The following is a 20942-nucleotide window of genomic DNA, read 5'->3' as shown; positions in this document are numbered from 1 at the left end:
CTCTCCGGTGGGACCACAAAGGGCTCAGGGGGAAGGACAGGAGGGAGGCCTCTTTATGAGAGGAATGGTGACACACGAGGCCCCGTTTTCAGATCTGTGGATGGCTCAAAGCCCAGAGCAACGATGCTAGCAACTACTCTATACTGAGCATGCAGTAGCTTCCGGGTACCATATGAAAGATACTCTACAGCCCTTTAAGCTTCCTACAACCCAAAGGATGTGATCTACACTGTGTGGAGGAGGAAGGTGAGGCTCCAAGGGGCCAGGCCACTTGCCTGGGGTAACCTGTGAGAAAGTAGCAGGCCTGTCTATTTCCAGAACCTGACCTTGCCCAGTTACCTATAAAGTCTGTAGACTACTCACCTAGCATGGGTGGAGTGCTGGGAGACCAGGTGCCTGTGGGCCATGTCCTTCCCCTCCAGGGGCCACCACTTCCTCTCATATAAAGGAGGGCGGGGATCTGCAAGAGAGGACTACAAACATGGCTTCCAGCTCCAAAATTCTATCAACCGTGGGACCAGAAATAGAGACAGTGTTTTTGCCCTTGGGGAATTTAAAGGCTTCCTGGGAAGGCTTCCCGGGAAGGCTTCCCCAGTGGCTCAGCAGGTAAAGAATCTGCCTGCAAAGCAGGAGACACGGGAGATGTGGGTTCGATCCCTGGGTCGGGAAGATCTCCTGGAGGAGGAAATGGCAACCCATTCCAGTACTCTTGCCTGGAGAATCCCATGGATGGAGGAGCCTGGCGGGCTGCAGTCCATGGGGTCGCAAAGAGCTGGACACCACTGAGTGACTAAGCACAAACAGAATTTGAAAACAAACACGAAGTGATGTATCAATAAAGATTAAATTTAGAACACACCAGGGAGGGGAGGGGCCTGATATGCACAGTAAAGGCAATGTTCTGGGCACTTCATATTCTCTGTGTTTTTCCTTGTTTGTAGAATACCACTATTTTATTTTATTATTTATTTATTTTTTGCCTCACTGCCTCCGCAACCACAGATAGAACCCAGGCCCCCAGCAGTTGAAGCTCAGAGTCCCAACCCCTGGACCACTAGGGAAGTCCCTACTTAAACAATATCTGCTCCTTTTTTCCCCTGGCAGTATCTTATTGCAAAAATGAAAGAATTTTACAGTGGATACCTGCATACTCACCACTTGGATTCCACCATGAACATATGACTATGCTTGCTTTATCACATTTCCACTCAACACACACCAAACCGTCTAGCCATGTACTGATACTTTTTCTTTTATTGCTATACAGTAGGTCCTTGTTGGTTATACATTTTAAATATAGCAGTGTGTACATGTCCATCCCAAACTCCCTAACCGTCCCCTCCCCTGATCCTTCTGCTTGGGTATACTGATACATTTTCAATGCTTTTCAAAGTAAATCCCAGAGCTTTGTTTCTGGCATTTCAATAAACAGAAGCATTCATTCTTATTGGGTTGGCCAAAAAGTTCGTTTGGTTTTAAGTAACAATAAAACACATATTTTCCATTTTCACAAGAACTTTATTGAACAACTGTTCACTAACCAAATGAACTTTTTGCCCAACTCAATGCCGCGTGTTTCCTACACATGTGGGAACAGAGAGTCTACTCTGTGTTGAACGTCCTTTCATTTGGTCTGGAAGAATCCCTTCCGAGTGGGGAATCATTCTTTCAGAAAGTAAAAGCTTTCATTGATTCTATTTGCCTCCATTTTCTTGCTAGGTTGGCTTGAATGGGGTTCCTGAAGGTGACAAAGAGATATAGGATAATGCTGGGGGTCAGTCCTGGGAGGCTTCTGGAAGAGGAGGGTTGAGCCAGATCTGAAGGTTACAAGAGGCATGGCTCAGTCCTTCCTCGATGCCTGGCGAGCTCTGCTTCCTCTGCTAGGGACGTTTGCCCTGCCTATCTGTCCTTTCCTGACTCCCCGGTTTGAACAAAGGGCTATCTCTGCTCCCATAGTGCACTGATCCTGGTCTTCAAGGTGTTGTGACAAACTGTAATTATATACTTGTGTGTGTGTGTGCATGCTCAGTCACTTCAGTCGTGTCCAACGCTTTGTGACCAAATGGACTGTAGCCCACCCGGTTCCTCTGTCCATGGGATTCTCCAGGCAAGAATACTGGAGTGGGTTGCCATGCCCTCCTTCAGGGGATCTTCCCAACCCAGGGATCGAACCCATGTTTTCTGCATTGCAGGCAGATTCTTTACCCACTGAGCCACCTGGGAAGCCTGCAATTATCTCCTTACCTGTTTCATATCCATTTCTCCTAGACTAAGAGTTTCTGGAAGAGGGGTTGAGGCCGGGCACAGGTGTCTGGCAACTAGTAGAGAGGAGGCTACCAGCTGGAGCAGACCTGGGATGTATAAGCAGGAAGCCCGAAGCTGGGCCAGACAGGCAGTCAGGCGAGGGAGTCAGAAAGAGAGGAGGCCAGTTGCCGAGGCTGTGGAAGAACAGGGAGAGGAGGCTGGGTGGGACCGTCACCACCAGCACTTACTGGGTGTTCACTTTAGACTAAGCACTTACAGACATGATTCAGTCACCCTCATAACCTCCCCTGAGGCGGGTCCCATGATCACCCCCTTAGAGATGATGAAGCCAAGGCTCAGAGAAGGGACAGAGTTGATGGAGGCCACCCAGCTAGTAGGCAGTGATGGCTGGCTCCTCAACCCGAGCACTTTCCTGCACATCTCTGCTCGAGGGGCAGCGGCGGGCTTCCTTGTGACCCTGGGTTGGGGGAGGGCTACTTCCAAATAAGTTCCCATACCAAGTTGTTTCTTGTCGGGGGTAGGGGAGTGGGAAGCACATTGCTTACGGATCTTAGTTCCCAGACCAGGGATTGAACCTGTCACCCCCGCAGTGGAAGTGGGGAGTCCTAACCACGGGACTGCTAGGGAATTCCCCAAATAAGTCCTCTTTAAAATTAAATTTCTGCCTTTGGCCCATTCAGGGGGTACTTGCGTGCCTGTGTATGTGTCTCAAAATTAAACAACTGCCAGGAAAGTATTCCAACATCAGTGATGTGTCTGACACTAGCAAGAACATATTTCGAGTGTTCTTATGTGCCAGGCACCGTGCTAAGCTCTTTGCTTTGTGTGTTACCTTGTGTCATCCTTGTATCTACACCTTTTGCAGTAAGTAATCAAGTCAGGATTTGAGCATGGGCTCCAGGAAAGGATGAGGTGAGCCAGCAGCTGCCAGTCTGAGGCCCAGGACCCCGGAGAGGGGAGCAGAGATGCCACCGAGCCCTGAGCCCCATGCCTGATCCATCCTTGATTTCGGCCTCCCCCCGAAGCTTCCTCCCTGGCCTCTGTACACCTCAGGCCCACCCCCACCCCCGTCTGTTGTTAGTTAAACATCTGAATCAGGTCACAACCTTCTTTGGTTCCCAGCCCTTGGCTGGTTCTACCTCATTAGCACAACCCTCCTTGATTCCCAGCCCTTGGCTGGTTCTACCTCATTAGCAGTCAAAGTCCTCACCACAGTCCCCAAAGTTCCACAATCTGGCCTAGTTGTGTCTGACTTCAACTGCTCGCATTTCCCCTCTGCACAAGCCACAATGGTCTTCAAACAGAATAAGCAGGCTCCCGTCTCAGGGCCTTTGCCCTGTTTCTCTGCTTGGAATCTCCGGGCTCCAGATATTCTCATGGCTCACTCTCACTTCTTTTCAGTCTTGGGTCATAGATCACATCTTACAGAGCCCTTTCCTGACCACGCTATTTAAAACACTATGAGGGGGTTCCCTGGTGGTCCAATGGTTAGGACTCTGCGCTTTCACTGCTGTGACCTGGGTTCAATCCCTGGTTGGGGAACTAAGATCCTGCCAGCCAGGAGGCACAGCCAAGAAAACAAAAAACCCAAAACTAAAGCAAACCCCAAACTCCGTCTTGTCTATTTCCTCACCCCCTTGTATCTTTCTTTTTAAGACTCTTCATCACCTGATATGTTCATTGTCCAATCTCCCCTTAGTGAATGTGAGCTCCCCAAGGAGGGAGATTTTCATGATCTTGTTCCATGCTGTACTCCATGCCTAGAATAGGCATGACACAGAGTAAGCACTCAGTAAACACTTGTTGAATGAATGAAGTAGTGAATTAGAGAGAAAAGCTGAAATCAGAGGGTCTGGGCATATCAGATTTGTGGATACTGTTATGCATAAAAGAAGAGAAGAGGCACGGAGCTGTAGGAGAAAAGGCTGTTTGGAGTCAGACAGATTTAGGTGATTCTGACAGCTCCATTTTGCCATGATCTTGTATATGATTTTGTATGTGTGTTAAACAGCTCACGACCTCAGTTACCTCATCTGTAAAATGGGAATAATATCTATCTCTCGAGATTATAGTGAGGACTAAATGAGATCATTCATGTGAAAGCACCTAGTCTTCTGTTTATTAAATACACAACAGGTATTTAATAAACACGCCTTCAGACTGATTTGAAGTGACCCCTCAGGTCCACAGATGTCTGAGGGCAGTATTTTTCAAGAAGGTATAAATGGTGGCATGGGAGAATTTAGATGGCTTGTGAACATGGCTTTGAATAAGTCTGAATCAAAAAGTGAGGAACTTAACTGTTTTCTTAAAATGTTTAAGAAACTTTCGATTAGGTGAAGAAGGAGATTCCATTTCTGTGCTTGTGGGCTCAGAACACCTCTCTCAGATGTGCTAATCTTTATTTTTTAAAACAAAGAGGATACAGGAACTGCAGCCAGCTATAATGTGATACAATTGCTTGCTTCTCACTTTGCTTTTTTGTACTTTTTGTTTATGGGCCAGTGATCCTGGCTTTCTACTTAGTGATATAAAGTATTCTCTTAAAATATACTTAAGAAGGTAAGCTGGCTCCAAGAAGGAGAGAGAAAGAAGAAAGAAGGAACAGGGCAGCTCTATGCCATGGTGAGGATGTCCCATGAGGGAAGTGTGGGAAGGAGTCTTGGAGTTGCCGAGCATGTGTGCCACCTCCTTCCCTGAGGTCCTGTGTGGGTGGGGAGCAGCGAGTCCCGGGGGGTGTGGGGTGTCCATCACTAACCCCGGAGGCCTCAGATTTATGCTCTCTGCCCCTCACATGGCCCCGGAGCAAAACGCAAACCAATTCTACCCAGAGAAGAATGAAGGTTCTGAAAACCAGGAGAGGGTCTCAGGCACCAAGAAGACAGAGTGCGCTGGGAACCAGGCTCAGGAGCGAGCCAGCCTGGGCTGGGCTTTGCCACTGCTGCTGCTGCTGCTGCTGCTGCTAAGTCGCTTCAGTCGTGTCCGACTCTGTGCGACCCCATAGACGGCAGCCCACCACTATATCCTCTCTGAGCACCAAGTTCTCTGTCCCTAAATGGGGGTAATAATAAGACCGATTCTTCCAGGGCTGTCTGAGCCTTAAAGTGCTTAGTCCAGTGCTGGGCACAGATCAACTGCAGCTACAAAGATGATGACGATTACTATTGTATTACCATTGCCACTATTATTATCATTAAAGAGTCAGCGATGGAAAAATAGGGAAGTAGGAAGGAGCAGCGGAGGACAGGCAGTGTTTACATTGTGAGAGGTGATGGATGTTACAAGTTGGGGTGCGGGTGCTGGGGTGGAGAGAGACTGATTGAGAGACATTGAGAAAGGCAGATGGAAACTGGCCCCTCCTAACTGGGCGATGAGTCCCAGCAATACAGGCAGTGCCAAATGGGAGGACCTGGGGTTCATGGGAGTGGGAGAAGCGGCCACACTTGCTGAGCAGCGAGCCATGAGCCCTCTGGAGGATGCTCGAGTTCTGCATACTGAGCTGGGCCCAGGGGAGAGGACCACTGTGCTGACCCCTCCTCCCTCGCCAGTGCTGTTCTGGCTTGTTGGGGAGCAGCTAGGGGCGGGGTGGGGTGAGCTGGTGTAGTCCCAGCCCTCACAGCAGGCTGTGAGCTCACACACATGCCCCCTCCAGGCCTGGCAAACAGGATAGGTGCCTGGGTCAGGCCTGGTAAACAGGATAGGTGCCTGGGTCAGCTGCACCCTCCCTAGGTCTTTCCCTCCCACTCGTTCCCTGGGGGTGGCCGGCCCGCCCAGCTCCCCTGCTCCACACCCAGCTTTCTCAGCCCAGATGCTAACTGACACGCCCTGATGACCACTCTGAGGGTCACGGCCACTTCCTTCCCTGACTGCTGCCTGGGGTCCCAGGCTCTGTGGCTGGAAGGCACGGCAGTGTCAGGCTCTCACCTGTAGGTGGCAGTATGGGAGGCAAGAGAGATGGGAGAGATGAAGGCTGGCGAAGGTCACCTGCACCCATCGTGGTGCCCTGGATCCAGGCTGGCTTACACCTAGGATGGGTCCTGTTCCACTGGGCTCCTTACCCTCGCTCCCTCTGTTGACATCCTGTCTGATTCCTCCCTCCTAAGTCCCCTCCACCCCATCACCTTTAGGAGGCACCACCAGCCTAGCTCCCCAGATGCCCCCACCCCCACCCCGCGCCCCAAATTCCTGGAGTTGGGAAATCAGAACACTTTGGCACCGAACTCATCCCATTTCTCCCTCCCTCCCTGATGCACAGACTCCCTCTCTGTTTCAACACAGACACTCAGACTCACAATTACAGCTCATTACCCTATCGGGTAGTTGGATCTGAGTCACTGTGGGGAGGGACCCTGAACCGCCCAGCCCTGCCACCTTCTCCCAAGCTACACTATAAGGAGTAGCGGCGTGGAGGAGGACTTTGGGAAGACAAGGGCATTTGGGGAGGGAGAGAGCAGGCTGCAGACCCAGAGGGAGGGTGAACAAGAAGCCAGAAGGAAGGAGAGAAGGGAGGAGGGCCGGCAGACATCAGGGAAGCGACAGGGCCTGAAAGGGAACCTGGGTGGAAAGAAGACACTCAGGGAGAGGAAGTGAGGCAGAGATGAAGCTAAAGGGGTCTCTGGCCTGCCTCCTGCTGTTCCTGCTCCTGGGCAGTGGGGAGGCTAGCCCGCTGCAGAGTGGAGAGGAGAACACCAGAGAAGAAGTTGGGGAAGCCATTGGACACGGGGTGGGAGAGGCCTTGGGAGAAGTGCTGGGAGAAGCTGCCATCCACGGAATCGAGAAGGCCATTGGCCAAGGTACTGGAAAGACAGAGGGCTTGGGAATCAGGGAGGCCAGGGACCCCCACTTGGGGGATGCTCTTGCCCACAAGCTTAAGGAAGCGAGCCACGCTCTTAAAAACACTGGGAGTGAGGCCGACAGACAGGCTGAGAATATCATCGGACACGGAGGGGACCCTGCCCACAAGTCCTGGCAGGGGACGCCCGGCAGCAACGGAGCTTGGGTGAGTAGCTGGAAGGCCGCTGCGGAAATGGGAGGCTATGGGCAGTTGGGCTGAGGATCCCGGGAAGCAGCTGAAAGGAGGGATGCCTCCTCATCGATGGCGATCCTTCCACGTCAGGCCTCCCTCCTCCACTGCCCTGGGTCTCTCTCCACCTGCCTGCCCCTGTGTCCTGCTCCGGTTCCTCTCTCTCTGAGTTGCTCGGCCCGCTCTCCTCCACCCCAGAGTGAGGAGGTCACACACACTCAGTACAGCCATGTCATTCTTTCAGGGAACCAATGGGCAGCCTCCATCCGGAGGCCATGGCATTCCTGGCTCTCAGGGCAGCTCTGGAGGCCCAGGGGACACCCAGGACCAGGTGTTCTCTGGAGGCTCAGGTGGAAGCTTTGGAGCTAATGCTCAGGGAGGCTCCTGGGGCCAGGGAGGCCACAGAGGGGCATTCAACTTGGGGGCCAACTCTCAGGTAAAGTAACCATCAACCCTGATGCTTGCCCCCTCCGTGCCCTCAAGCCCACACTCTTGGCGCCTCCCCCGTGTCCTTCCTGATCCCAAGCTCATCTCACCCTTCCTGCAGGGAACCTCGCCCAAACCTGGTTCAGTGAGAAGCAACAACAACAGAAATACAGAAGTAAGAGGAATAGCCTGGAGAGGCAGAGGTGTCTGGATGCATGTGATAGAAACTGGGAGAGACACAGCGGAGAGAAAGATGGGCAGGGGAGGGATGGAAGGAAGAAACAGACTAGTTGGGGAGAGACGGGTGTGGGGACTAGGATGAGAAGAGTGAGCTAGGCTTGCGGGGAGAGAGGCACCGGGACAGGAAGCCAAGCCGAAGATGCAGGACAGCCTGGCCCCGGGGAACAGCTTCGGCTGGAACCCCACCCGTCCCCTTCCCTCCACAGTGCACCACCCCCCCTGGCTCAGGTGGAAGCTCTGGCAACTCTGGGGTAAGAGGACGGGGCAACCTGAAGCATTTTTGCACGGGGAGGAGACAGAGAAACTCTACTCAGCTCACACTGGGCGGGAAATATTCCTGAGGGAGGAGGGAGAGGGAGGAAAGCCTTCTCCCTTGGTGTTCTCATCTTTAGACCTCATTCTGGTCTCTTGGCTCAGATGGTAAAGAATCTGCCTGCAATGAGGGAGATCAGGGTTGGATCCCTGGGTGGGGAAGATCCCCTGGAGAAGGCAATGGCTATTCACTCCAGTCTTCTTGCCTGGAGAATCCCATGGACAGAGGAGCTTGGCGGGCTACAGTCCTTGGGGTCGCACCGAGTCGGACAGGACTTTAGTGACTGACGCTGGTCTCTTCCTGCTCCTCAGGGAAGCAGCAGCAGTGGCTCCAGCACTAATGGTGGCGGCAGCAGTGGCGGCAGCAATGGCGGCAGCAATGGAAGCACCAGCAGTAACAGTGGAAGCAGCAATGGCGGCGGCAGCAGTAACAGTGGAGGCAGCAATGGCGGCGGCAGCAATGGCGGCGGCAGCAATGGCGGCGGCAGCAGTAACGGTGGAGGCAGCAATGCAGGCAGCAGCGGCAGCTCCGGGTCCAGCTCGGTATGTTCTACTCTTTTGTTGAAGGCAGAGATGGGGCCCCTGGTGGTCCCTGCTGAGGACACTCACTCCAGGGTCTTCCTGAAAGCTGCCCGCCCCAGGGTAGCTGGCGTCAATGGAGTTGTCATCCCAGGCCCCCCAGCTCATGTTGCCCACCTTCAAGCCCCACCAGGCGGTGCCACTGACACGTGCCCTCTAATTCCAGAAGAATTTACTGGAATTAGTTTACTGCGTTTACCCTAGCCCCTTGCCATCCACTTGGTGATGGGGGATGCTGTCTCCTGTCTAACCTCTGCTCCTGCAGGCATGTCTACTTGATGAATCTGACCAGAGCTGGGGTGGTGGATGGAGCCAGAGAGGTGGGCCCAGGGAAACATGACACTTATTTGGGAAGCTCCCAGGAGGACGGGGACAGGACCACATGTGGAGACTTAAGGACAATTACAGAACTTCGGTGTAGATGCTAATAATAATGTCCCCACAGGAGGGATGAGAGGGTCAGTCGGGGACCATGACCTGGGAGCTGGATGAGGGTGGAGCTCCAACCAGGGGGCCTGCAGAGAGGGGGCACAGCTGGCTTTTTTGGGGTTCTGGGAAAGGTCTCAGGCAAGAACAAGCCAGGTGCTGTAAGCTGCCATAACTTACTGCTCTCTGTACCACCTGCTTTCCCTCCATCTAGGACACTAGAAATTCTGATCATGGTGGCTCCTCCCAGGTAAGGATTCTAGGGGTCCCTTCTCCTCTCTAGGTTCCAGGAGAGGGTGAGGGGATGGGGACAATCCCTACTTCGGGAACTCTGGGCCCTTCCAAGTCCTTTGAAGCCCCCACACGGACTCTTGCTCTCCCTTGTAGGGATACAATCCCAGCCCCTCCTCGGGGAGCAGAGTTGGAAGTGGTGTCAGAAACAAACCCGAGGTGAGTGTGAAGAGGCATGGAAGGTGGGCAATGGTGGGAGAGGACAGCTCCCTCAGTCCCCACAGGGAACGAGGGCGGATGCTGACAGGGTGATGGACCCAGGCCAGCCTTGGGGTGCGAAGGCTGCAGTCTGCAGGGCTGGACTAGGTGTCTGGGTGGGGACCAAGAGTCTTCTCTTTGTCTCTCCCACAGTGTGACAACCCGCACGTGTCCGGGGGATCTGGGGGTCAGGTGAGAGCTGAACCCGCAGCAACTGCAGTTCATCCTTGCAGTGGTGCTCCCTCCTCACTGCAGCTCCTCTCACCCCTCTCCTAATGCGAGCCTCTGTCTCGACCCTGTCTGTGGGGAATTTACAATCCAGGGGGAGGAAACCATGGGCGTGCTCCTCAAAAGACTAATTAGCTCCCAAGTAATAATTAATTGTAGGTCCTTACATGATCTATCTCACGTTAGACCACAGACTGGGGCTGTGAACAATGGAACGAAAACCAGTCCTTTTAGAAACAGGATTGTTTCAAATGTCCTATACCTGACCAGTGAACAGAATTCGGTGATGAGTTTTGAAACTCATTTTGAAAGCGTACCTTTCCCTCCTAGTTATCCTGGAAATCTGGCTCTCTGTCAGCACCTGCTGAGTTGACAGAGGAGGTGTTGCGCTAAGGTCCACAGGCAGCGCCCAGAGGTCTTGTGAAAATGCAGATTCTGATTCAGCAGGACTGGGGTGCGGCTGAGACTCTGGTTTCCAACAAGCGTCCTGCCGAGGCTGCTAGCCTATGTGAGAGGACGAGGAGCATGCCCAGTGGGGAGGAGGGCACTACAGCGAGAAGGCTCTGTGAAGAGCTCCTCACATGTCAGGGACACTAACCTTTTATGGGTAGGCAGGTTTTAAGAAACCTCCCAGTTTGTAATTCTATTTTTAGTTTTCTTTTTGCACACCAAAATCTTAAATACGTAGTGAGGTGGAAAAACAGACAAAAATAACAGAATAATCAGTCAGTTCAGTTCAGTCGCTCAGTTGTGTCCAACTCTTTGTGACCCCATGGACTGCAGCACGCCAGGCCTCCTGTCCACCAACTCCCGGAGTCCACTCAAACTCATGTCTATCGAGTCGGTGATGCCATCCAACCATCGCATCCTCTGTCATCAAGGGGATATTTATTTTCTTTTCTTTATTTACTTTTTGGACTTGCCCCACAGTGGGATCTTAGTTCCCCGTGCATGCATGTTAAGTTGCTTTAGTCGTGTCCAACTCTTTTCGGTTCTATGGACTGTAGCCCACCAGGCTCCTCTGCCCATGGGGATTCTCCAGGCAAGAATACTGGAGTGGGTTGCCATACCCTCCTCCAGGGGATCTTCCTGACCCAGGAGTTGAACCCATGTCCTTTATGTCTCCTGCATTGGCAAGCGGGTTCTTTACCACTAGCGCCACCTGGGAAACCCCTTAGTTCCCTGACCAGGGATCAAACCTGCACCCCCTGCATTGCAAGGAGGAGTCTTTTGGGCCGCAGGGGAAGTCCCAAGGGGATATTTTTTAAAACCAAATGTAAGAAGACAGAATTGACAAGTGGAAAGGCAGTGAATTTTGGGTTAAAAGATGGAGGTTTGAACACCAGCAGTATCTCCTGTCATCTGTGTGTCTCCAGGCAAGTCAGTTGACCTCGCTGAGCCTGGGCTTCCTCTTGTGTCAAACAGGGACAGCGAAGCTAACTTGTTGACCCCCATCAGTTACTGCAGAGCTTTCTGCATCGTAATCACACCAAGGTGGTTCAGAGTCCTGGCACTGGAGTCTAACACGGAGACAGGAGCTGAGAAAAGCTGCTGGACAGTTCTCTGCTTCAGTTTCCTTCTGTAAAGCAAAGCTGTTTCCACATGGGAAAGTGGTGGAAAGAGGCACAGTGCCCCGTGCACAGTGGGACTACATGTTGGCTACTAGTGGTGTTTGGAGAGCAAGGAATGGGGGGAAGAAAGAATATGGATTTGATTCAAGGGACTGGGTAGGGTTAGTCTGGAGAGCAAGCAGCAAGTCAGTCCAGGAAGGCTTTCTGGAGGTGGCGGCTCTTAAGTGCTGTGGAAAGAAGTGGGGTGGATGGCTTGACAGAGAGTACACAGTACAAAGGCTGAGAAGAGAGAGGTGATAGGCGCCATGCATGACAGGATGCATGGAGCCTTGAACATCATCAGTCCCCTTTTCCCCACCCAGGGGCAGGGCTCCAGTGGAGAAGGCGAAGCTGTCAGTGGAATCAACACCTTGGTGAGTGAGAACATCACTCCTCTTGGGTCGGGACCGTGGTGTCAAGCACCCCTGCCTGCCCTCCCCACCCCCCGACACCCGTGCCTCCCACCCCTGCCTCCAGCCCACAGAGTGGGTTCTTACTCTCCTTCTGTTTCTCATTGGTCCCTTAGAACTCTCAGACATCTTCTGAGCCCTTCAACTTCGACACTTTCTGGAAGGTGAGTTCAGCACGAGTGCTCTGCTCACTCTTTTTTGGAAACCAAACCTGTGTCTCTTGGTCCCACAGGCTGAAGTCTTTGGGCTATTGGGTTGGCCAAAATGTTCGTTCCAGTTTTTCCATACCATCTTTGGGAAAACCCGAACAAACTTCTGGCCAACCCAATAAAATGATTGTCAGCAGTGGCCCTTGACCTCTCTTGTCCTGAGGCCCTGAGTCAATCACACTATGTCCAATTTGGCCATTCTTCTTCTTTTTTTTTTTTCCTGCAGAATTTTAAATCCAAGCTGGGCTTCATTAACTGGGATGCCTTAAACAAGGTAAGGGCTGGAAGGCCGTGTCATTCTGATCTTTTTAAGAGAGGGATGTAGAGAAGAAAGCTAAACTCTAGCTAGGTGAGCTAGGGAACAGTGATGATGGTCATTAAGAAGACATTTCTGCCATTTAAAAAGAAAAGATAAAAACGAGGAGGAAGGACAGCAGAGACCTGAAAAGAGAGGGAGAATTTCAAAACAGTTGGGAGTGGGGGATAAGGAGGGAGCAGGTTTCTTTCACCTCTCAACATGTAGACCTGAACAGTCCTGAACCTCAGTTTCCCTAGAGAGTAAGTAGACCTAATTCCCAGGAACCAGGGAGGGAGCAGAGGCAGAGAGAGGCAGGGCATGGACTGAATCATCACGGGAAGCTAAAGTTCACCTGAGGATTGATGTCAAGAGAGAAAGGAAAAGGGAATGAACACTCCAGGCATCAGTCTGGGCCCTGCACATACGTAATCTTAGGAGATGCTCGGAGTCCAGAACCCCCTTGTCCTTCTTCCCTGCCTACTCCTTGCTCTTGCAGGGGAAGCCCTGGTCGGGCTGGTCTGACACCAGAATAGCAGATGTATCTCCAGAGCAGAGGGGGTGGACTGGAATGGGGGGTGAAGGACAAATAAATGATTCAAATACCAAAGGCAGAAGCTGCAATCGGTGGTCCACTGATCCTTTTGTTTGATTCATTTTCAAAGAACAATACGGCAACACTGGGCTCCTCTTTCTATGGCCTGTGAGAGCCCAGAGCTGAGAAGCAGCTGCCTCTTGCCACTGGGGCTTGCTCTCCAGCGGTCAGACGCCCCCTGCCCATCCCAGTCCTACTAGCCACCAGATTGGAGAAACTAGAGTTCCTGACCCTTCAAGTAAAAGAATGCAGACTAGGATTCTTGCCCTCCAAAACTCATGGGGGAGGGAGATGGTCTGTGGGGAGACAGAGAGGCAGTCCCCATCTCAGGAACGTCACCCTCTGGGAATAAGATGGGGACTGAAAGATGGAAGTTGCAGAAGCTCCCGGCTACACAGCAGAGTCCTGGCTTGGAGGGACGAAATGAACAAAACAGACTTTTCTATTTCATAGAGAATGGTCTCTGGTAAGGGCAAGACTCCTTGCCGTGGACCATGCTCAAGCCTGTGAGCATGGGCACTTAAGAATTTAATGGGAGAACCAGGGCATGCACAGATACTTCCCAGGGGGTCAAACGTTTTTGCACATCTAGGGGGGCAGTAAAGGGAGTGCTCGCTGCCAGGCAGGATTCACTGGGGGTGGCTCCCCCAGGAGCAGATCTCCCAGGAAAGGGACAGGACACAAAAGATGGGCAGAGAAGAGGAGGGAGAGATCCACCTCCTTCATGGTAGGGGGAGGGGCAATGAGGGAGCCAGGACTCAGCCAGATGAGGAGTGAGGACAGGGGACCACATGTTCCTGGCAGGTATGGGGGTTTCCAAGCCCAAGAGCTGGACTTGACTGGATGACAGCCGTGGGCGCAAAGGTCCCTGTAGATTTCTGATGCGGAGGTCCCATCTACCCCTGCCTTAGTCCACTGCTCACCGAATCCCTAGTCTTTGAGCTCCCCCTTGGAACTTCTTTCTTTGCCCAGGACCAGAGGAGCTTTCGCACCCCATGACTTCCAGACACGGAGCTACCAGATGGAGGGGAGCCCCCACCCTGACCCATTCTTTAAACACCACTATCTCCCTACTAACCTCAACGCTTGCTCCAAAATAAATCTCAGCTATCCCACATTCCTGGTCTCTGCTCCTTTCTTAACGTCTCCACTGTTGTTCTGGGGGATGGGGAGGGGGCGGGGTGGTTGGAAGGGGGTACTTCGGCTCCACATCTCTGGGAGGTGGGCAGGTAGTAAGGTGGAAAGGTCCAGGGGGCAGGACCTGAGGTTGTGTTCTCCCTGAGGCTGGGGGTGGAGGGGGTGGAACTTGGCTAGAGAAGAAAGCTGTCGTGTGCTGTGGGGGTGACGGAGGCGTGGCTAAGCCTCCCTCTCCCTGTCCCCCAAAACAGTATTCTGGTGTCCCTAGAGGCACCAGCTACCCCCAGACCTCAGTCACAGTGAATTCTGGAGGCTGAGGGAAGCAGGAGCAGGGTGCAGGTGAGGGTGGGTTGGGGACAGGCGCCTTGCTCACCGGCTCGCTCCCCACTTCCATCCACAGGGCCAAGCCCCACCCCCCAGCACTCGTGCCCTCCTCTACTTCAGGCGGCTTTGGGAGGTAGGAGAACTCTCACTCTTTGAAGAACTGGGAATCCTGGTGATCCTGTCCCTCTTCCCTCCCTCCGTCAAGGCAGCTACCCCTCAGTCTACCTGTCACAAAATTCCCCCTCTTCCCACTTCTGAGATGCATCATCTCCCCCAAGTCTTATCACCAGTACCATCAGCAATGTAACACCCTCAGTCTCCTGGAGGATTATCTTCATCTAACCCCAAACTACACCCAGGCACCAAAACCCGTTCTTGCACGTGATCTTGAAACTTTCACAACAGGCTGCCACACTCCACCCTCTGAATCCTCTTTCCCTGTGGCCCATTCATCTTTCCTTCTTCCTTCAGGATTTCAAACACAACACTCCTTTCTTGAACTGGAAAGTCATTACTGAGGTAAGGGCTGTAGAACCCCCGGTTTAGGGGTCAGGACGCTCAGCTCTGGGGACACGGGGTTCGGGGCCCCTGGGCAGCTGCATGGAGATTCGGTTCTGCTTCCTCCCTGCTGAGGGAAGGTGCCTCCCTCAGTCCCTTCTTTCCTCCTTGTGTGCATGCCCAGTGGAGGTGGGGTGGGAGAGGGAAGCTGTGAGTCATGGAGGAGCTGGGTGGGAGGTCCTCCCGGGAATAAAAGCCGAGGTCGCGAGTCAAGGGCTCCACAGGCGGGAGATCATGAAGTCGGCCACTGTCTCATCTCTGCTGTTGCTCCTGCTGTGTGTGGCCTGGCTCGGGGGGAGCCACAGCTGGGTGGGTACTGCAGGGGGAGCAGGGGGCAGGGGTCACGGGGTGGGGGAGATGGAGGGGCCTGGGGCTGAGCTCAACTCTCAGGGCTGGAACGGGGTCACTCAGGAGGAAAGCTGAAGGGCAGCGGGAAGGTAGTATCTATCGGGGGAGGAGGAGGAGGGAGGGTCAAGGTCGCGTGCAGGCAGGTGCTGGGGTGGTGGGGTCTGGTTATCTGAGTTCTGGGAAGGACGGGCAGGGCCTTAGCGTCCTGTTGAAGGCCACACTTGGGTTTCATGGGGCTAGTGGCCTTTGGGAATCAGGACTCTTGGGCACTGAGGCCAGGGCCGCCGGCTCCCTTGTCCACGTGGGCACGTGAGGCTGGACAGATGGGGACACGTTGTCTTGATTTTTTCTAGAAAAGCTAGGGCTTTCAACTGTTCACAACTAGTTGAATTTACACATGTGGACCAAGCCAAAAAATGCCTGTGGAGGCCTGAGGTCCTCCAGTTTGTGTCCACGTTTTTGGGGCTAGTAGTGGGGTTAGAAGTTAGTGACAGAAAGAACGAAAAAGAAGTCAATGGCAGGTATGGATAAGGTGGAGTGTTGAGCCAGATTTGGGGAGAAGATCCTGAGCCTGAGAAAGAGACAGGCAAGATTTCCCCTTGCCTTGATCAGAGGAGGGGACGTGGCCTGCACATCTGCAGTGCTTCTTCTTTTTAAAAAATATTTACTCATTTCCTTGGCTGTGCTGGGTCTTAGTTGCGGCATGCAGGACCTTTGATCTTTGTTCTGGCATGGGGACCCTTAGTTGAGCCATGTGGGATCTTAGTTCCCTGATCAGGGATCGAAGCTGGGGCCCCTGCATTGGGAGTGCAGAGTCTTAGCCACTGGACCACGAGGGAAGTCCCTGCAGTGCTTCTTAAGGGCTCTGTCTGCTTTCCTGCATTTCTCCTTTGCCTCTCTCTCCTTTGACTTGGCCTCCGTGGGAAGCAGCCGGGCCTTCCAAAGACCCCGTAGAGAACAGCATTTGGGAAGAGGGATCACCAGGCCTATGAGGGGAGCAGGGTGTGTTGCAGGCTGAAGATGGGTGGGGCTGACGCAGGGGCTCCGCCCTGGGAGCTTGCATAGGTTCCCTCACTTGTTATTCTGGCTCAGGCCAGTACTGCAGGTGCCTGGGTGATGGTGGGGCTGCCAAACCTGTTCTCTCCTCCTCGTTGCCCACTGAGTGTGGCAACCTGTCCTCTATCTATCTGGGCCATCAGTTTCCTCCCGGCCCGCCGCCTTCACCATAGGCAGCACCTATCACGGACCCCGAGAGGGGTGGGTGGGCCGGGTGGGATGCTGGCCTCCAGAAGGAGGGCAGAGCCTGGGTGGTGAGAGTCCGGCAAGGCCTGAAGGACCATGAGGCTGCCCTTGTTCTGACTCCCTCTTCCTTCCAGGGCGAGGACTTGCCATCACTTCAGAAGAGGGCAGGTGGGGCTGGCCAGGTGAGTCCCTCCCTCAGAATGCCCTAGAAGGCCCATGGCCCCTTCCCGCCTGGCTCTTGTGCATGCTAAGTCACTTCAGTTGTGTCCAACTTTTGTGACCCTATGGACTGCAGCCCACCAGGCTCCTGTGTCCATGGGATTCTCCAGGCAGGAACACTGGAGTAGATTGATATGCCCTCCTCCAGGGGATCTTCCTGACCCAGGGATCGAACCCACCTCTCTTATGTCTCCTGCATTGGCAGGCAGGTTCTTTACCACTAGCGCCACCTGGGAAGCCCACCTGGCTCTTGGTCTGGCCCATCTGAAATTCTCCCTCCTCACGCCTGGTTCTATCATTTTCTCAGCCTGGCACAGGATGGCAAGACGCAGTAGCTGGGACTGCTAAGGTGAGCTAATTGCCACCTGACCACCTGATTCAGACTTCCCTTCTTTCCTTGGTCTCCTCTGCCCACCTCCTCAGTGACACCTGAGATGCTGGGAGAGGCAGAGAAGGACAAGGGAGGCCAGGCCATCTGGGCTGGGAGGTGAAGTGAGGTGAAGGCGTGGGTGTGGCTAAGGAGATGCTACAGAAGCAAACACATGACGTGAGGAGGGGAGGAGGCACGGGCTTGGAGAAAGGTCCAGCCAGAGCAGGGGGTTGGGGGTAAAATGCCTTCATCCCGTCTCTCCTGTCCCCCTACCCACCCACGCCCCCCACTGTTTCCTTCCACAGAACTACAATTACAACCAGCAGGGACCTCCTGCAGCCCTTGGCGGGCAGTACCCAGCCAAGACACCCGCTAAGGTAAGACTTGCAACTGCCCACCCACTCAGAAGAGTTTACAGGGGAACCGTGACTACATCGCATGCCATGGAGAAAACTGGGATCCTCTCAGTGAGGAACATAAGCCTTCTCAAAAATTACAGGACCCACGGCAAATCTGCTCTCTATCTCTAACTGCTGACCTTTCTGGGGGAGAGGAGGCTGGCCCAGAAACTCTTGGTTGGTGGGAAAATGAAAGCTTTTCATAAAGGAAGTAACAGGAAAGAAAAGTGAGGATTTTGCTTTATTCAGGCTCAAAGAAACAATTTTATAAATTCAGTAAAGGAATATGCTGAATACTAATTCGGCTGGTTAACAAACAAACGAACTGCCAGTATTTCCCTCCATCTCTTGGAATAATAAAGCCCCTGCTCTCTGGGACTTCTGAGAGATCAGAAACTGCCTGCTGATTGAAAGGAGGTGAAGCTGCAGTTAATACTCCTGTGGGTATCCACTTTGCTCATTCCCCGGGCAGGCAGAGGGAGACCTAACTTTCCTCTTCTCACTCCCCTTGGTCAGTGCACGCTCAGGGACCACGTTCAGTATCATCTTGGGTAAAATGCACGCAGGATGAGAAACTGGCTGTGGCCGAAAGGCTGCCGTCAGACCAAAGGATCTCTGGGATGACTCTGGTCTGAACATGCTGGGGCCACCGGCCCCTCCTGAGCCCTGAGGACATGGCTGATACAGAGCAGTCATGGAGGCCCTCACCTCACCTCATCTGATCTTCTCTTTACAGGGGGGAGTCACGGTTTCTTCCTCGGTAAGTTCTGGGCCAGAGAAAATTTGGCTCTCGAGAGAAGGGGTCTGAGGCCAGAGGGTGCATGGGGGACGATGCGCTGTCCATTCAGACCTTCTCCTTGCCCCACAGGCTTCCCGGACATACCCTGGCCTGCTGCAGTGGGTGAAGTTTTGGTAGGTGAGTATCAGGAGCTGAGGCACAGTCTCCTGGGGTCAGGGCTGGGGGCTGGGCATTCCCTTTGTTCTAGAAGAACATGCTAAAGGTATTAAGGAGGAGGAGACACCCAAGTGTGGTGTGTGGAGAAAGACTCATAAGAAAGTGACCAGGAACTTCCCTGGTTGTCCAGGGGTTAAGACTCTGAGCTTCCAATGCAGGGGGTGTGGGTTTGATCCCTGGTTGGGGAACTAAGATTCCCGCATGGCTTGGCCAAAAAATGTTTTTAAAAATTAAAAGAAGAATATACTTCAGTTAAAATAAATACTTGGAAGAGTTTTTTTAAAATGACCTAGAACACTGGGAATGCACCCTCTGAGTACTTCATGGGGCCAGGCAAGGACAGGAACGAACACTAGAGTAAGGAGTGGGAACAGGATAGGAATTGTGTGTGGAAGGGGGAGGGGGCTGTGGGAGGGGTAATACTTGTTTTAGGGAGGAGAGAGAGAGGAGACCGCAGGTGGCATGCGCAGGACACGAGGGAACTGTGCGTGCAGCAGCTGGGGGAGATGAGAGAACGCCTGGTTTCAACAGATCTGGGAGTGGCTGGTGTTCTACCCTTTTCTCTGTTCTCTTCTTCTAGACAAGCACTTCCGACCGTGACTGAGGCCCTGAGAAACATGGGTTGTCAAGGGACCAGACTGTGCCCGGGCCCCAGCTCTTGGTCTGAGCGCCAACACCTGCCTTTTCTAGCTTGGGGTCCTGCCTGCCTGTCCCTTGTCTCCCCCCACACACTGTGGTGATGTCTCCTTGACCACCAGTCTCAGTGGGTACCCCAGCTGTTTCTTCACCAGCTCCATTTTGTGACCTGAAGTCACCGTGACGAAAATTCAGAAGGAGCGTCCTACTTTAGTTTCTCTGTGGAAATAAAACAGGAATCTTGTATCCCTAATACTTTGGCAGATTTTATTCTTTAATAATGGTTTAATAATAACCACCAACACTGATGGTCTGGGTCAGGGAGGAGGGAAGACGGGTTTGGGGCGAGTAACTCACCTTCTTCCTGAGTGCGCTCAGTCACTCAGTCGGATCCAACTCTTTGTGACTCTATGGACTGTAGCCCACCAGGCTCCTCTGTCCATGGAATTCTCCAGGCAAGAATACTGGAGTGGGTTGCCATGCCCTCCTCCAGGGGATCTTCCCCACCCAGGGATCGAACCCACATCTCCTGCATTGCAGGCGGATTCTTTACCATTGAGTCACTGGGCTGCCGTCTATGGGGTCACACAGAGTCGGACACGACTGAAGCGACTTAGCAGCAGCAGCAGCAGCAGCACTGGAGAAACCCCTTCCTCCTGAGAGGGGTGTACAAAATGACTGACATGAGGGGGAAGGGGAGGTTCAGTTCCCAGGGCTTAGCTCAGGGCCTGGCACAGGGTGGGCCCCAAATAGCTGATGAAGAAATGAAAGAAGCCGGGCCCAAAGCGGACTTAGGGGAAATGACTTGACGTGCATCCGTTTCTCACGTTTGTCCTTAAGCCGGGATTCCTGCTTTATATTCATCTCTGAATCTCAGGGGCTTCCCTGGTGGCTCAGAGGGTAAAGAGTGCAGTGCAGGAGACTTGGATTTGATCCCTGGGTCAGGAAGATCCCCTGGCAAAGGGAATGGCAACCCACTCCAGTATTCTTGCTTGAAGAATTTCATGGACAGAGGAGCGTGGCGGGCTCCAGTCCACGGGGGTCGCAAAGAGTCAGACACGACTGAGCCAGGAACACTTTCACACTTTCCCGATCTCACCTGGTTAGGGAGGGCCTTGCAGTACCTCCTCGCAGCCACAGGGGGGAGAGCGCGTCTGTCCCGGGCCTGCCGCTCTGTCCTTCCAGCTGACTTGACAGCTGGCTTCCTTCAGGGAGTGTGAGTGAGCGACAGAAATTGCTGGACCTCACGTTGCCTCCTGCCAATCCCTGAGGGATTGAGGGAGAAGCTGGGGATTGAGGGATCGAGGTGGTCAACATAGTTCTGGACTTGGGGCGTTCATGGTCCAAAGGGCTGAAAGCCACCCTCTAAAGTTTAAAGCACTGGGTAAAGCAGGTTGAGGCCCTTTGGTGTAAAGGATCCTCAAAACAGCAGGCCAGCCCTTTCTCCTGCCGGGACCTCTGAAGCAGCTTCTTGATGTAGCCTCTGACTTTTGAGTTTCTCCTAACATCCATTCTCCCACAGCAGCCAGGGAGGCTCCCCTGCTCAGAATCCCCCACAAACCCCACAGTTGTTGTTTAGTGGCTAAATCATTTCTGACTCTTTTGCCACCCCATGGACTGTAGCCCGCCAGGCTCCTCTGTCCGTGGG

At 53.2% G+C, this 20942-nt stretch overlaps 1 protein-coding gene across 3 annotated transcripts; it reads left to right on the top strand.

Annotated features, from left to right (window-relative positions):
• The first annotated feature begins 6655 nt into the window (after positions 1-6655).
• On the top strand, positions 6656-19547 carry DMKN (dermokine). Of its 3 annotated transcripts, XM_061388008.1 has the most exons (19): positions 6657-7264; positions 7533-7724; positions 7836-7889; positions 8161-8205; positions 8579-8809; positions 9486-9521; positions 9659-9721; positions 9914-9952; positions 11922-11972; positions 12125-12172; positions 12444-12491; positions 14645-14701; positions 15040-15087; positions 16851-16898; positions 17243-17284; positions 17611-17682; positions 18440-18463; positions 18572-18619; positions 19239-19547. In XM_061388008.1, the coding sequence occupies exons 1-18, from the start codon at positions 6863-6865 to the stop codon at positions 18617-18619; spliced, it is 1548 nt and encodes a 515-aa protein (XP_061243992.1). In that variant the 5' UTR covers positions 6657-6862; the 3' UTR covers positions 19239-19547. The 3 variants fall into 3 exon arrangements, with proteins under 3 accessions (XP_061243994.1, XP_061243992.1, XP_061243993.1); XM_061388010.1 differs by lacking the exon at positions 7533-7724 and having other exon boundaries at positions 6656-7264; XM_061388009.1 differs by lacking the exon at positions 17243-17284 and having other exon boundaries at positions 6658-7264.
• Positions 19548-20942: the final 1395 nt, after the last annotated feature.

Source organism: Bos javanicus, chromosome 18 (assembly GCF_032452875.1).
Source record: "Bos javanicus breed banteng chromosome 18, ARS-OSU_banteng_1.0, whole genome shotgun sequence".
In the NCBI taxonomy this organism is placed as follows: Eukaryota; Metazoa; Chordata; class Mammalia; order Artiodactyla; family Bovidae; genus Bos; species Bos javanicus.
Note: the sequence above shows the minus strand (reverse complement) of the source record. Positions and strands in the feature narration are given on the sequence as shown.